At 38.3% G+C, this 13,233-nt stretch overlaps 1 protein-coding gene across 2 annotated transcripts in view; it reads right to left on the bottom strand.

The window, feature by feature from the left end:
* The window catches only part of abcg1 (ATP-binding cassette, sub-family G (WHITE), member 1), a 68,953-nt gene that overhangs the window by 32,689 nt on the left and 23,031 nt on the right, over positions 1-13,233 (bottom strand). For both annotated transcript variants that reach the window (XM_056283705.1, XM_056283706.1), the window contains exons 3-4: positions 2,908-3,025; positions 40-172 (exon numbers count right to left, since the gene is read on the bottom strand). In XM_056283705.1, coding sequence (XP_056139680.1) covers positions 40-172; positions 2,908-3,025 — 251 coding nt within the window. The remainder of the gene's footprint in view (positions 1-39; positions 173-2,907; positions 3,026-13,233) is intronic.

The raw sequence follows: 13,233 nt of genomic DNA, 5'->3' as shown, positions 1-13,233 counted from the left end.
TGGTAGCGTTTTGGTGTGAGTGTGTGTGTGTCTCCTCACCATCATAGCTTCCTGTACAGTGAGGTGTGGGAGCAGCATGTCATCCTGCATGATGTAACAGGAAACCTTCCTGAATGAGCGCAGGTCACGGGGTTGTCCGTTTATCAGGATTTGACCCTTCATCCCAGTCTCCCTGCAGACCAGAAGCACATGGCAGTGACTGTGGAGATAACGAAAAATACTACGCAAGGACACTGAATGTAGACTGGTCCTGTATGATGTCAGCGATGTCCGTCATGGTGAGCAGGGTATGTGTTGGTGCACACTGGACAAGAGAAGAGACAGACTTAGGCCTTGTGTTGTGCACACATCCTGTATACTACCCTAGTGTTAAGGGTAAGATTGTCTTAGGGTCACACATGACCCTAAGACAATCTTAGTACCCTAGTGGTGTACAGCTTGCACGGAAATGTGAACAAACCCATGTTTCACTGTTTCTACTGTTAGGCTCACTGCAGGAAAAGTCATCACATTTCAGGTTGAAAAGAGAATATTTCGAGTCTTTTCTCTGCTGCTAAGCACTGTTGTGGGTCATTTTGACCCGTAGACAACAGAAGGGCCAGAGCAGCAGTGAAAAGGCTAATGTAACCAAAACCTACGAGGAAGCCATTCTTTTGCAGGCTTTAGGAAGGAAAACAACAACAACTCCAATGCAGATTAAATGAAATCTACATTTTTCAGAGTTAACATCTGCGTGGCATGTGTGTGGTTTCCTTCAGTGAAACGTTCTTATTTCACTTGCATTCAAATAAACTGCACAAAAGGGAACTGGATGTAAAAGGAATTTAAAGGGGGACAATATGTAAAGGTGCTGGTCTGGTCTCAGCACAGCAGGTTAAACATAGTTGTAGATAGTAAAATCAGTGATGGCTCTGTTTTATTTTGATGTGGCAACGAGCCAAGAGTGATAACAGGAAGTAGTGTCTTCCATGCTAGCTCATTAGTGCTGTGGGGTTTAAACTGCTCTTTAACCAGTCATCTAATGTCAAGCAAAGAAGACTGGAGCCCAAAACTCAGAAGAACTGTGTAAAATGATTAACCTGCAATGAGAAAATGTCATCTCTCTCTTCCTCACTGAAGACATTTTACAAACCCATTCTGCTCCAGGTCTCATATTCCATCCATTATCCGAACCACTTATCCTGACCTCAGGGTGGCAGGGATGCTGGCGCCTATCCCAGCAGTCATTGGGCAGCAGGCAGGGAGACACCCTGGACAGGCCGCAAGTCCATCACAGGGCCCACACACACACACACACACAGTCATACCTAGGGACAGTTTAGTAACGCCGATTCAGCTGACCTACATGTCTTTTATTCAGCTGACCTACATGTCTTTGATTCACCTGACCTACATGTCTTTGAGTGACCTGACCTACATGTCTTTGATTCAGCTGACCTACATGTCTTTGATTCACCTGACCTACATGTCTTTGAGTGACCTGACCTACATGTCTTTGATTCAGCTGACCTACATGTCTTTGATTAAACTGACCTACATGTCTTTGAGTCCCCTGACCTTCATGTCTTTGATTCAGCTGGCCTACATGTCTTTGATTCAGCTTGCCTACATGTCTTGATTCAGCTAATCTACATGTCTTTGAGTCACCTGACCTACATGTGTTTGGTCACCTGACCTACATATATTTGATTCAGCTGACCTACATGTCTTTGATTCACCTGACCTACATGTCTTTGAGTCACATGACCTACATGTCTTTGAGTCCCCTAACCCAGTGTTTCTCAACCGGGGGTCCGCGGACCCCTAGTGGTCCGTGGTGTAATTGCAAGGGGTCTGTGAAAATAAAATATCTTTAAAAAAAAGATCCTATGACATTTATAGAAATAGGATTATTTTACTCAAATGTGACTGAGACCTTTATCTACCTAAACTATAAAGGATAACAGGACTTTTTTCTCTAATTACATCTGTTTCACAAGTGTAATTTATTGTACTTTAATAAGAGATCTCGCTCCCGTTTGCATTGTTAAAAGTTACTGCATAAAAATGCTGTTGTTACATATATCTGAAAGTTACTGAATACATATTCTGTTTTGTTACATATATCTGAAAGTTACTGCATAAGAATTCTGTTTTGTTAACTATATCTAAGTTACAACTGAAAGCTCTTATTTTTGCCCCAAAGAGTGAATAAATGTTATAATGCAATTTAAAATGCAGTTTCTACTGTTTCTATCAAATTGCAACCCCCTCCCCCAAGATCAGGTGGAGGGGTCCTCAGGGTAGATCAAAAATACGCAGGGGGTCCAGGACCCCAAAAAGGTTGAGAACCACTGCCCTAACCTACATATCTTTGATTCAGCTGACCCACGTCTTTGAATCACCTGACCTACATGTCTTTGAGTCCCCTAACCTACATATCTTTGATTCAGCTGACCCACGTCTTTGAATCACCTGACCTACATGTCTTTGATTCACCTGACCTACACGTCTTTGGGCTGTGGGAGGACACGGAGACCCCAGAGGAAACCCACGCAGACACGGGGAGAACATGCAAACTCCACACAGAGGACCATCCGGGATGACCCATCAAGGTTGGACTACCCCGGGGCTTGAACCCAGGACCTTCTTGCTGTGAGGTGACTGCACCAACAACTGCACCACCACGCCAAAATTAATAAATTTCAGTACCGATTCAATTAAAAACATCACCTTCAATCTGCTGTAATTAATTTATTTCAATCTGTCAAGCCAAGACATGAGAACCACCACCAGTCTGACCAGTCTGTGTTAATCACCACCAGTTCACCTGCTGTGAACACACACACACACACACACACACACACACACACACACACACACACACACACACACACACACACACACACAAACACACAGTGAACACACCTGTATCCAGCCAAGATGTTCATGAGTGTGGACTTCCCGGCCCCAGAGGGTCCCATGATGGCAACCAGGTCTCTACTGCAGAACTTCCCAGAAATCCCACTGAGCAGAGTCTTGTGACCTGAGAGCGAGATAGGGATAAGGGCACTGATGTGTGTTGTGTGTGTGTGTTCATGTATGCAATAACAGGCAGCAGATGAACTGAAAAGCTCTCAAAATGTAAAAATTGTTAACAACAAAACAGCTGCATCATGTAAGAGATCTGCTTTCCATCTATAGGACACTGTGTGTTCTGTTAGACGTTCTGTTACACGTTCTGTTAGATGTTCTCCGTTAGATGCTCTGTTAGATGTTCTGTTAGATGCTCTGTTAGATGTTCTCCGTTAGTTGTTCTGTTAGATGTTTGTTAGATGTTCTGTTAGACGTTTTGTTAGATGCTCTGTTAGATGCTCTGTTAGATGTTCTCTGTTAGTTGTTCTGTTAGATGTTCTGTTAGACGTTCTGTTAGATGCTCTGTTAGATGTTCTCCGTTAGATGCTCTGTTAGATGTTCTGTTAGATGTTTGCTAGACGTTCTGTTAGATGTTCTCTTAGATGCTCTGTTAGATGTTTTCTTTTAGATGTTCTGTAAGATGTTCTGTTAGATGTTCTCTGTTAGATGTTCTGTTAGACGTTCTGTTAGATGCTCTGTTAGATGTTCTCCGTTAGTTGTTCTGTTAGATGTTTGTTAGATGTTCTGTTAGACGTTTTGTTAGATGCTCTGTTAGATGTTCTGTTAGACATTCTGTTAGATGTTCTGTTAGATGTTCTCTGTTAGACGTTCTGTTGGATGCTCTGTTAGATGTTCTGTTAGACTTTCTGTTAGATGCTCTGTTAGATGTTCTCTGTTAGATGTTCTGTTAGACGTTCTGTTAGATGCTCTTTTAGATGTTCTCCCGTTAGTTGTTCTGTTAGATGTTTGTTAGATGTTCTGTTAGACGTTTTGTTAGATGCTCTGTTAGATGTTCTGTAAGATGTTCTGTTAGATGTTCTCTGTTAGTTGTTCTGTTAGATGTTCTGTTAGATGTTCTGTTAGATGTTCTCTGTTAGTTGTTCTGTTAGATGTTCTGTTAGATGCTCTCTGTTAGATGTTCCCTGTTAGACGTTCTGTTAGTTGTTCTGTTAGACATTCTGTTAGATGTTCTCTGTTACATGTTCTGTTAGATGTTCTGTTAGATGTTTGCTAGACGTTCTGTTAGATGTTCTGTTAGACGTTCTGTTAGATGTTCTCTGTTAGTTGTTCTGTTAGATGTTTGTTAGATGTTCTGTTAGATGTTCTCTGTTAGTTGTTCTGTTAGATGCTCTCTGTTAGACGTTCTGTTAGTTGTTCTGTTAGACATTCTGTTAGATGTTCTCTGTTACATGTTCTGTTAGATGTTCTGTTAGATGTTTGCTAGACGTTCTGTTAGATGTTCTGTTAGACGTTCTGTTAGATGTTCTCTGTTAGTTGTTCTGTTAGATGTTCGTTAGATGTTCGGTTAGATGTTCTGTTAGACGTTCCGTTAGTTGTTCTGTTAGATGTTTGTTAGATGTTCTGTTAGACATTCTGTTAGATGTTCTGTTAGATGTTTTTTTTAGATGTTCTGTTAGACGTTCTCTGTTAGATGTTCTGTTAGACGTTCTGTTAGATGCTCTGTTAGATGCTCTCCGTTAGTTGTTCTGTTAGATGTTTGTTAGATGTTCTCTGTTAGATGTTGTTACACGTTCTGTTAGATGCTCTGTTAGATGTTCTCCGTTAGATGCTCTGTTAGATGTTCTGTTAGATGCTCTGTTAGATGTTCTGTTAGTTGTTCTGTTAGATGTTTGTTAGATGTTCTGTTAGACGTTTTGTTAGATGCTCTGTTAGATGTTCTGTTAGACGTTCTGTTAGACGCTCTGTTAGATGTTCTCTGTTAGATGTTCTCTGTTAGTTGTTCTGTTAGATGTTCTGTTAGATGTTCTCTGTTAGTTGTTCTGTTAGATGTTCTGTTAGATGTTATTCTAGACGTTTTGTTAGATGTTCTGTTAGACGTTCTGTTAGACGCTCTGTTAGATGTTCTCTGTTAGATGTTCTGTTAGATGTTCTCCGTTAGATGCTCTGTTAGATGTTCTGTTAGATGTTTGCTAGACGTTCTGTTAGATGCTCTGTTAGATGTTTTCTTTTAGATGTTCTGTTAGATGTTCTGTTAGATGTTCTCTGTTAGATGTTCTGTTAGACGTTCTGTTTGATGCTCTGTTAGATGTTCTCCGTTAGTTGTTCTGTTAGATGTTTGTTAGATGTTCTGTTAGACGTTTTGTTAGATGCTCTGTTAGATTTTCTGTTAGATGTTCTGTTAGACGTTCTGTTAGACGTTCTGTTAGATGTTCTCTGTTAGACGTTCTGTTGGATGCTCTGTTAGATGCTCTGTTAGATGTTCTCTGTTAGATGTTCTGTTAGATGCTCTTTTAGATGTTCTCCCGTTAGTTGATCTGTTAGATGTTTGTTAGATGTTCTGTTAGATGTTCTCTGTTAGTTGTTCTGTTAGATGTTCTGTTAGATGCTCTCTGTTAGATGTTCCCTGTTAGATGTTCTCTTAGACGTTCTGTTAGATGTTCTCCGTTAGTTGTTCTGTTAGACGTTCTGTTAGATGTTCTGTTAGATGTTTGCTAGACGTTCTGTTAGATGTTCTGTTAGACGTTCTGTTAGATGTTCTCTGTTAGTTGTTCTGTTAGATGTTCGTTAGATGTTCGGTTAGATGTTCTGTTAGACGTTCCGTTAGATGTTCTCCGTTAGTTGTTCTGTTAGATGTTTGTTAGATGTTCTGTTAGACGTTTTGTTAGATGCTCTGTTAGATGTTCTGTTAGACATTCTGTTAGATGTTCTGTTAGATGTTCTCTGTTAGACGTTCTGTTGGATGCTCTGTTAGATGTTCTGTTAGACTTTCTGTTAGATGCTCTGTTAGATGTTCTCTGTTAGATGTTCTGTTAGACGTTCTGTTAGATGCTCTTTTAGATGTTCTCCCGTTAGTTGTTCTGTTAGATGTTTGTTAGATGTTCTGTTAGACGTTTTGTTAGATGCTCTGTTAGATGTTCTGTAAGATGTTCTGTTAGATGTTCTCTGTTAGTTGTTCTGTTAGATGTTCTCTGTTAGTTGTTCTGTTAGATGTTCTGTTAGATGCTCTCTGTTAGATGTTCCCTGTTAGATGTCTGTTAGACGTTCTGTTAGTTGTTCTGTTAGACATTCTGTTAGATGTTCTCTGTTACATGTTCTGTTAGATGTTCTGTTAGATGTTTGCTAGACGTTCTGTTAGATGTTCTGTTAGACGTTCTGTTAGATGTTCTCTGTTAGTTGTTCTGTTAGATGTTTGTTAGATGTTCTGTTAGATGTTCTCTGTTAGTTGTTCTGTTAGATGTTCTGTTAGATGCTCTCTGTTAGACGTTCTGTTAGTTGTTCTGTTAGACATTCTGTTAGATGTTCTCTGTTACATGTTCTGTTAGATGTTCTGTTAGATGTTTGCTAGACGTTCTGTTAGATGTTCTGTTAGACGTTCTGTTAGATGTTCTCTGTTAGTTGTTCTGTTAGATGTTCGTTAGATGTTCGGTTAGATGTTCTGTTAGACGTTCCGTTAGATGTTCTCCGTTAGTTGTTCTGTTAGATGTTTGTTAGATGTTCTGTTAGACATTCTGTTAGATGTTCTGTTAGATGTTTTTTTTAGATGTTCTGTTAGACGTTCTCTGTTAGATGTTCTGTTAGACGTTCTGTTAGATGCTCTGTTAGATGTTCTGTTAGTTGTTCTGTTAGATGTTTGTTAGATGTTCTGTTAGACGTTTTGTTAGATGCTCTGTTAGATGTTCTGTTAGACGTTCTGTTAGACGCTCTGTTAGATGTTCTCTGTTAGATGTTCTCTGTTAGTTGTTCTGTTAGATGTTCTGTTAGATGTTCTCTGTTAGTTGTTCTGTTAGATGTTCTGTTAGATGTTATTCTAGACGTTTTGTTAGATGTTCTGTTAGACGTTCTGTTAGACGCTGTTAGATGTTCTCTGTTAGATGTTCTGTTAGATGTTCTCCGTTAGATGTTTGCTAGACGTTCTGTTAGATGCTCTGTTAGATGTTTTCTTTTAGATGTTCTGTTAGATGTTCTGTTAGATGTTCTGTTAGACGTTCTGTTTGATGCTCTGTTAGATGTTCTCCGTTAGTTGTTCTGTTAGATGTTTGTTAGATGTTCTGTTAGACGTTTTGTTAGATGCTCTGTTAGATTTTCTGTTAGATGTTCTGTTAGACGTTCTGTTAGATGTTCTCTGTTAGACGTTCTGTTGGATGCTCTGTTAGATGTTCTCTGTTAGATGTTCTGTTAGATGCTCTTTTAGATGTTCTCCCGTTAGTTGATCTGTTAGATGTTTGTTAGATGTTCTGTTAGATGTTCTCTGTTAGTTGTTCTGTTAGATGTTCTGTTAGATGCTCTCTGTTAGATGTTCCCTGTTAGATGTTCTGTTAGATGTTCTCTTAGACGTTCTGTTAGATGTTCTCCGTTAGTTGTTCTGTTAGACGTTCTGTTAGATGTTCTGTTAGATGTTTGCTAGACGTTCTGTTAGATGTTCTGTTAGACGTTCTGTTAGATGTTCTCTGTTAGTTGTTCTGTTAGATGTTCGTTAGATGTTCGGTTAGATGTTCTGTTAGACGTTCCGTTAGATGTTCTCCGTTAGTTGTTCTGTTAGATGTTTGTTAGATGTTCTGTTAGACATTCTGTTAGATGTTCTGTTAGACATTCTGTTAGATGTTCTCTGTTAGATGTTCTGTTAGACGTTCTGTTAGATGTTCTGTTAGATGTTCTCTGTTAGATGTTCTGTTAGATGCTCTGTTAGATGCTCTCTGTTAGATGTTCCCTGTTAGATGTTCTCTTAGACGTTCTGTTAGATGTTCTCCGTTAGTTGTTCTGTAAGACGTTCTGTTAGATGTTCTGTTAGATGTTTGCTAGACGTTCTGTTAGATGTTCTGTTAGATGTTCTCTGTTAGATGTTCTGTTATATGTTTTCGGTTAGATGTTCTGTTAGATGTTCTCTGTTAGATGTTCTGTTACACGTTCTGTTAGATGCTCTGTTAGATGTTCTCCGTTAGATGCTCTGTTAGATGTTCTGTTAGATGTTCTCTGTTAGATGTTCTCTGTTAGATGTTCTGTTAGATGTTCTCCGTTAGTTGTTCTGTTAGATGTTCTGTTAGACGTTTTGTTAGATGCTCTGTTAGAAGTTCTGTTAGACGCTCTGTTAGACGTTCTCTGTTAGATGTTCTCTGTTAGTTGTTCTGTTAGATGTTATTCTAGACGTTTTGTTAGATGTTCTGTTAGACGTTCTGTTAGATGCTCTGTTAGATGTTCTCCGTTAGATGCTCTGTTAGATGTTCTGTTAGATGTTTGCTAGACGTTCTGTTAGATGTTCTGTTAGATGTTCTGTTAGATGTTCTCTGTTAGATGTTCTGTTAGATGCTCTGTTAGATGTTCTCTGTTAGATGTTCTGTTAGATGCTCTTTTAGATGTTCTCCCGTTAGTTGATCTGTTAGATGTTTGTTAGATGTTCTGTTAGATGTTCTCTGTTAGTTGTTCTGTTAGATGTTCTGTTAGATGCTCTCTGTTATATGTTCCCTGTTAGATGTTCTCTTAGACGTTCTGTTAGATGTTCTCCGTTAGTTGTTCTGTTAGACGTTCTGTTAGATGTTCTGTTAGATGTTTGCTAGACGTTCTGTTAGATGTTCTGTTAGACGTTCTGTTAGATGTTCTCTGTTAGTTGTTCTGTTAGATGTTCGTTAGATGTTCGGTTAGACGTTCCGTTAGATGTTCTCCGTTAGTTGTTCTGTTAGATGTTTGTTAGATGTTCTGTTAGACATTCTGTTAGATGTTCTGTTAGACATTCTGTTAGATGTTCTCTGTTAGATGTTCTGTTAGACGTTCTGTTAGATGTTCTGTTAGATGTTCTCTGTTAGATGTGTCCTGTTAGATGTTCTGTTAGATGTCTGTTAGATGTTCTGTTAGATGTTCTCTGTTAGATGTTCTGTTATATGTTTTCGGTTAGATGTTCTCTGTTAGATGTTCTGTTAGATGTTCTCTGTTAGATGTTCTGTTACACGTTCTGTTAGATGCTCTGTTAGATGTTCTCCGTTAGATGCTCTGTTAGATGTTCTGTTAGATGTTCTCTGTTAGATGTTCTCTGTTAGATGTTCTGTTAGATGCTCTGTTAGATGTTCTCCGTTAGTTGTTCTGTTAGATGTTCTGTTAGACGTTTTGTTAGATGCTCTGTTAGAAGTTCTGTTAGATGTTCTGTTAGACGTTCTCTGTTAGACGTTCTCTGTTAGATGTTCTGTTAGATGTTCTCTGTGAGATGTTCTGTTACACGTTCTGTTAGATGCTCTGTTAGATGTTCTCCGTTAGATGCTCTGTTAGACGCTCTGTTAGACGTTCTCTGTTAGATGTTCTGTTAGATGTTCTCTGTTAGTTGTTCTGTTAGTTGTTCTGTTAGATGTTCTCTGTTAGTTGTTCTGTTAGATGTTCTGTTAGATGTTATTCTAGACGTTTTGTTAGATGTTCTGTTAGATGTTCTGTTAGACGTTCTGTTAGATGCTCTCCGTTAGATGCTCTGTTAGATGTTCTGTTAGATGTTTGCTAGACGTTCTGTTAGATATTCTGTTAGATGTTTTCTTTTAGATGTTCTGTTAGATGTTCTGTTAGACGTTCTGTTAGATGTTCTCTGTTAGTTGTTCTGTTAGATGTTTGTTAGATGTTCTGTTAGATGTTCTCTGTTAGTTGTTCTGTTAGATGCTCTCTGTTAGACGTTCTGTTAGTTGTTCTGTTAGACATTCTGTTAGATGTTCTCTGTTACATGTTCTGTTAGATGTTCTGTTAGATGTTTGCTAGACGTTCTGTTAGATGTTCTGTTAGACGTTCTGTTAGATGTTCTCTGTTAGTTGTTCTGTTAGATGTTCGTTAGATGTTCGGTTAGATGTTCTGTTAGACGTTCCGTTAGATGTTCTCCGTTAGTTGTTCTGTTAGATGTTTGTTAGATGTTCTGTTAGACATTCTGTTAGATGTTCTGTTAGATGTTTTTTTTAGATGTTCTGTTAGACGTTCTCTGTTAGATGTTCTGTTAGACGTTCTGTTAGATGCTCTGTTAGATGCTCTCCGTTAGTTGTTCTGTTAGATGTTTGTTAGATGTTCTCTGTTAGATGTTGTTACACGTTCTGTTAGATGCTCTGTTAGATGTTCTCCGTTAGATGCTCTGTTAGATGTTCTGTTAGATGCTCTGTTAGATGTTCTGTTAGTTGTTCTGTTAGATGTTTGTTAGATGTTCTGTTAGACGTTTTGTTAGATGCTCTGTTAGATGTTCTGTTAGACGTTCTGTTAGACGCTCTGTTAGATGTTCTCTGTTAGATGTTCTCTGTTAGTTGTTCTGTTAGATGTTCTGTTAGATGTTCTCTGTTAGTTGTTCTGTTAGATGTTCTGTTAGATGTTATTCTAGACGTTTTGTTAGATGTTCTGTTAGACGTTCTGTTAGACGCTCTGTTAGATGTTCTCTGTTAGATGTTCTGTTAGATGTTCTCCGTTAGATGCTCTGTTAGATGTTCTGTTAGATGTTTGCTAGACGTTCTGTTAGATGCTCTGTTAGATGTTTTCTTTTAGATGTTCTGTTAGATGTTCTGTTAGATGTTCTCTGTTAGATGTTCTGTTAGACGTTCTGTTTGATGCTCTGTTAGATGTTCTCCGTTAGTTGTTCTGTTAGATGTTTGTTAGATGTTCTGTTAGACGTTTTGTTAGATGCTCTGTTAGATTTTCTGTTAGATGTTCTGTTAGACGTTCTGTTAGACGTTCTGTTAGATGTTCTCTGTTAGACGTTCTGTTGGATGCTCTGTTAGATGCTCTGTTAGATGTTCTCTGTTAGATGTTCTGTTAGATGCTCTTTTAGATGTTCTCCCGTTAGTTGATCTGTTAGATGTTTGTTAGATGTTCTGTTAGATGTTCTCTGTTAGTTGTTCTGTTAGATGTTCTGTTAGATGCTCTCTGTTAGATGTTCCCTGTTAGATGTTCTGTTAGATGTTCTCTTAGACGTTCTGTTAGATGTTCTCCGTTAGTTGTTCTGTTAGACGTTCTGTTAGATGTTCTGTTAGATGTTTGCTAGACGTTCTGTTAGATGTTCTGTTAGACGTTCTGTTAGATGTTCTCTGTTAGTTGTTCTGTTAGATGTTCGTTAGATGTTCGGTTAGATGTTCTGTTAGACGTTCCGTTAGATGTTCTCCGTTAGTTGTTCTGTTAGATGTTTGTTAGATGTTCTGTTAGACGTTTTGTTAGATGCTCTGTTAGATGTTCTGTTAGACATTCTGTTAGATGTTCTGTTAGATGTTCTCTGTTAGACGTTCTGTTGGATGCTCTGTTAGATGTTCTGTTAGACTTTCTGTTAGATGCTCTGTTAGATGTTCTCTGTTAGATGTTCTGTTAGACGTTCTGTTAGATGCTCTTTTAGATGTTCTCCCGTTAGTTGTTCTGTTAGATGTTTGTTAGATGTTCTGTTAGACGTTTTGTTAGATGCTCTGTTAGATGTTCTGTAAGATGTTCTGTTAGATGTTCTGTTAGATGTTCTCTGTTAGACGTTCTGTTGGATGCTCTGTTAGATGTTCTCTGTTAGTTGTTCTGTTAGATGTTCTGTTAGATGCTCTCTGTTAGATGTTCCCTGTTAGATGTCTGTTAGACGTTCTGTTAGTTGTTCTGTTAGACATTCTGTTAGATGTTCTCTGTTACATGTTCTGTTAGATGTTCTGTTAGATGTTTGCTAGACGTTCTGTTAGATGTTCTGTTAGACGTTCTGTTAGATGTTCTCTGTTAGTTGTTCTGTTAGATGTTTGTTAGATGTTCTGTTAGATGTTCTCTGTTAGTTGTTCTGTTAGATGTTCTGTTAGATGCTCTCTGTTAGACGTTCTGTTAGTTGTTCTGTTAGACATTCTGTTAGATGTTCTCTGTTACATGTTCTGTTAGATGTTCTGTTAGATGTTTGCTAGACGTTCTGTTAGATGTTCTGTTAGACGTTCTGTTAGATGTTCTCTGTTAGTTGTTCTGTTAGATGTTCGTTAGATGTTCGGTTAGATGTTCTGTTAGACGTTCCGTTAGATGTTCTCCGTTAGTTGTTCTGTTAGATGTTTGTTAGATGTTCTGTTAGACATTCTGTTAGATGTTCTGTTAGATGTTTTTTTTAGATGTTCTGTTAGACGTTCTCTGTTAGATGTTCTGTTAGACGTTCTGTTAGATGCTCTGTTAGATGTTCTCCGTTAGTTGTTCTGTTAGATGTTTGTTAGATGTTCTCTGTTAGATGTTGTTACACGTTCTGTTAGATGCTCTGTTAGATGTTCTCCGTTAGATGCTCTGTTAGATGCTCTGTTAGATGTTCTGTTAGTTGTTCTGTTAGATGTTTGTTAGATGTTCTGTTAGACGTTTTGTTAGATGCTCTGTTAGATGTTCTGTTAGACGTTCTGTTAGACGCTCTGTTAGATGTTCTCTGTTAGATGTTCTCTGTTAGTTGTTCTGTTAGATGTTCTGTTAGATGTTCTCTGTTAGTTGTTCTGTTAGATGTTCTGTTAGATGTTATTCTAGACGTTTTGTTAGATGTTCTGTTAGACGTTCTGTTAGACGCTGTTAGATGTTCTCTGTTAGATGTTCTGTTAGATGTTCTCCGTTAGATGTTTGCTAGACGTTCTGTTAGATGCTCTGTTAGATGTTTTCTTTTAGATGTTCTGTTAGATGTTCTGTTAGATGTTCTCTGTTAGATGTTCTGTTAGACGTTCTGTTTGATGCTCTGTTAGATGTTCTCCGTTAGTTGTTCTGTTAGATGTTTGTTAGATGTTCTGTTAGACGTTTTGTTAGATGCTCTGTTAGATTTTCTGTTAGATGTTCTGTTAGACGTTCTGTTAGATGTTCTCTGTTAGACGTTCTGTTGGATGCTCTGTTAGATGTTCTCTGTTAGATGTTCTGTTAGATGCTCTTTTAGATGTTCTCCCGTTAGTTGATCTGTTAGATGTTTGTTAGATGTTCTGTTAGATGTTCTCTGTTAGTTGTTCTGTTAGATGTTCTGTTAGATGCTCTCTGTTAGATGTTCCCTGTTAGATGTTCTGTTAGATGTTCTCTTAGACGTTCTGTTAGATGTTCTCCGTTAGTTGTTCTGTTAGACGTTCTGTTAGATGTTCTGTTAGATGTTTGCTAGACGTTCTGTTAGATGTTCTGTTAGACGTTCTGTTAGATGTTCTCTGTTAGTTGTTCTGTTAGATGTTCGTTAGATGTTCGGTTAGATGTTCTGTTAGACGTTCC

Source organism: Lampris incognitus, chromosome 7, assembly GCF_029633865.1.
Source record: "Lampris incognitus isolate fLamInc1 chromosome 7, fLamInc1.hap2, whole genome shotgun sequence".
In the NCBI taxonomy this organism is placed as follows: Eukaryota; Metazoa; Chordata; class Actinopteri; order Lampriformes; family Lampridae; genus Lampris; species Lampris incognitus.
The sequence above is the reverse complement of the archived record's forward strand: the minus strand, read 5'-3'. Positions and strand labels throughout refer to the sequence as shown.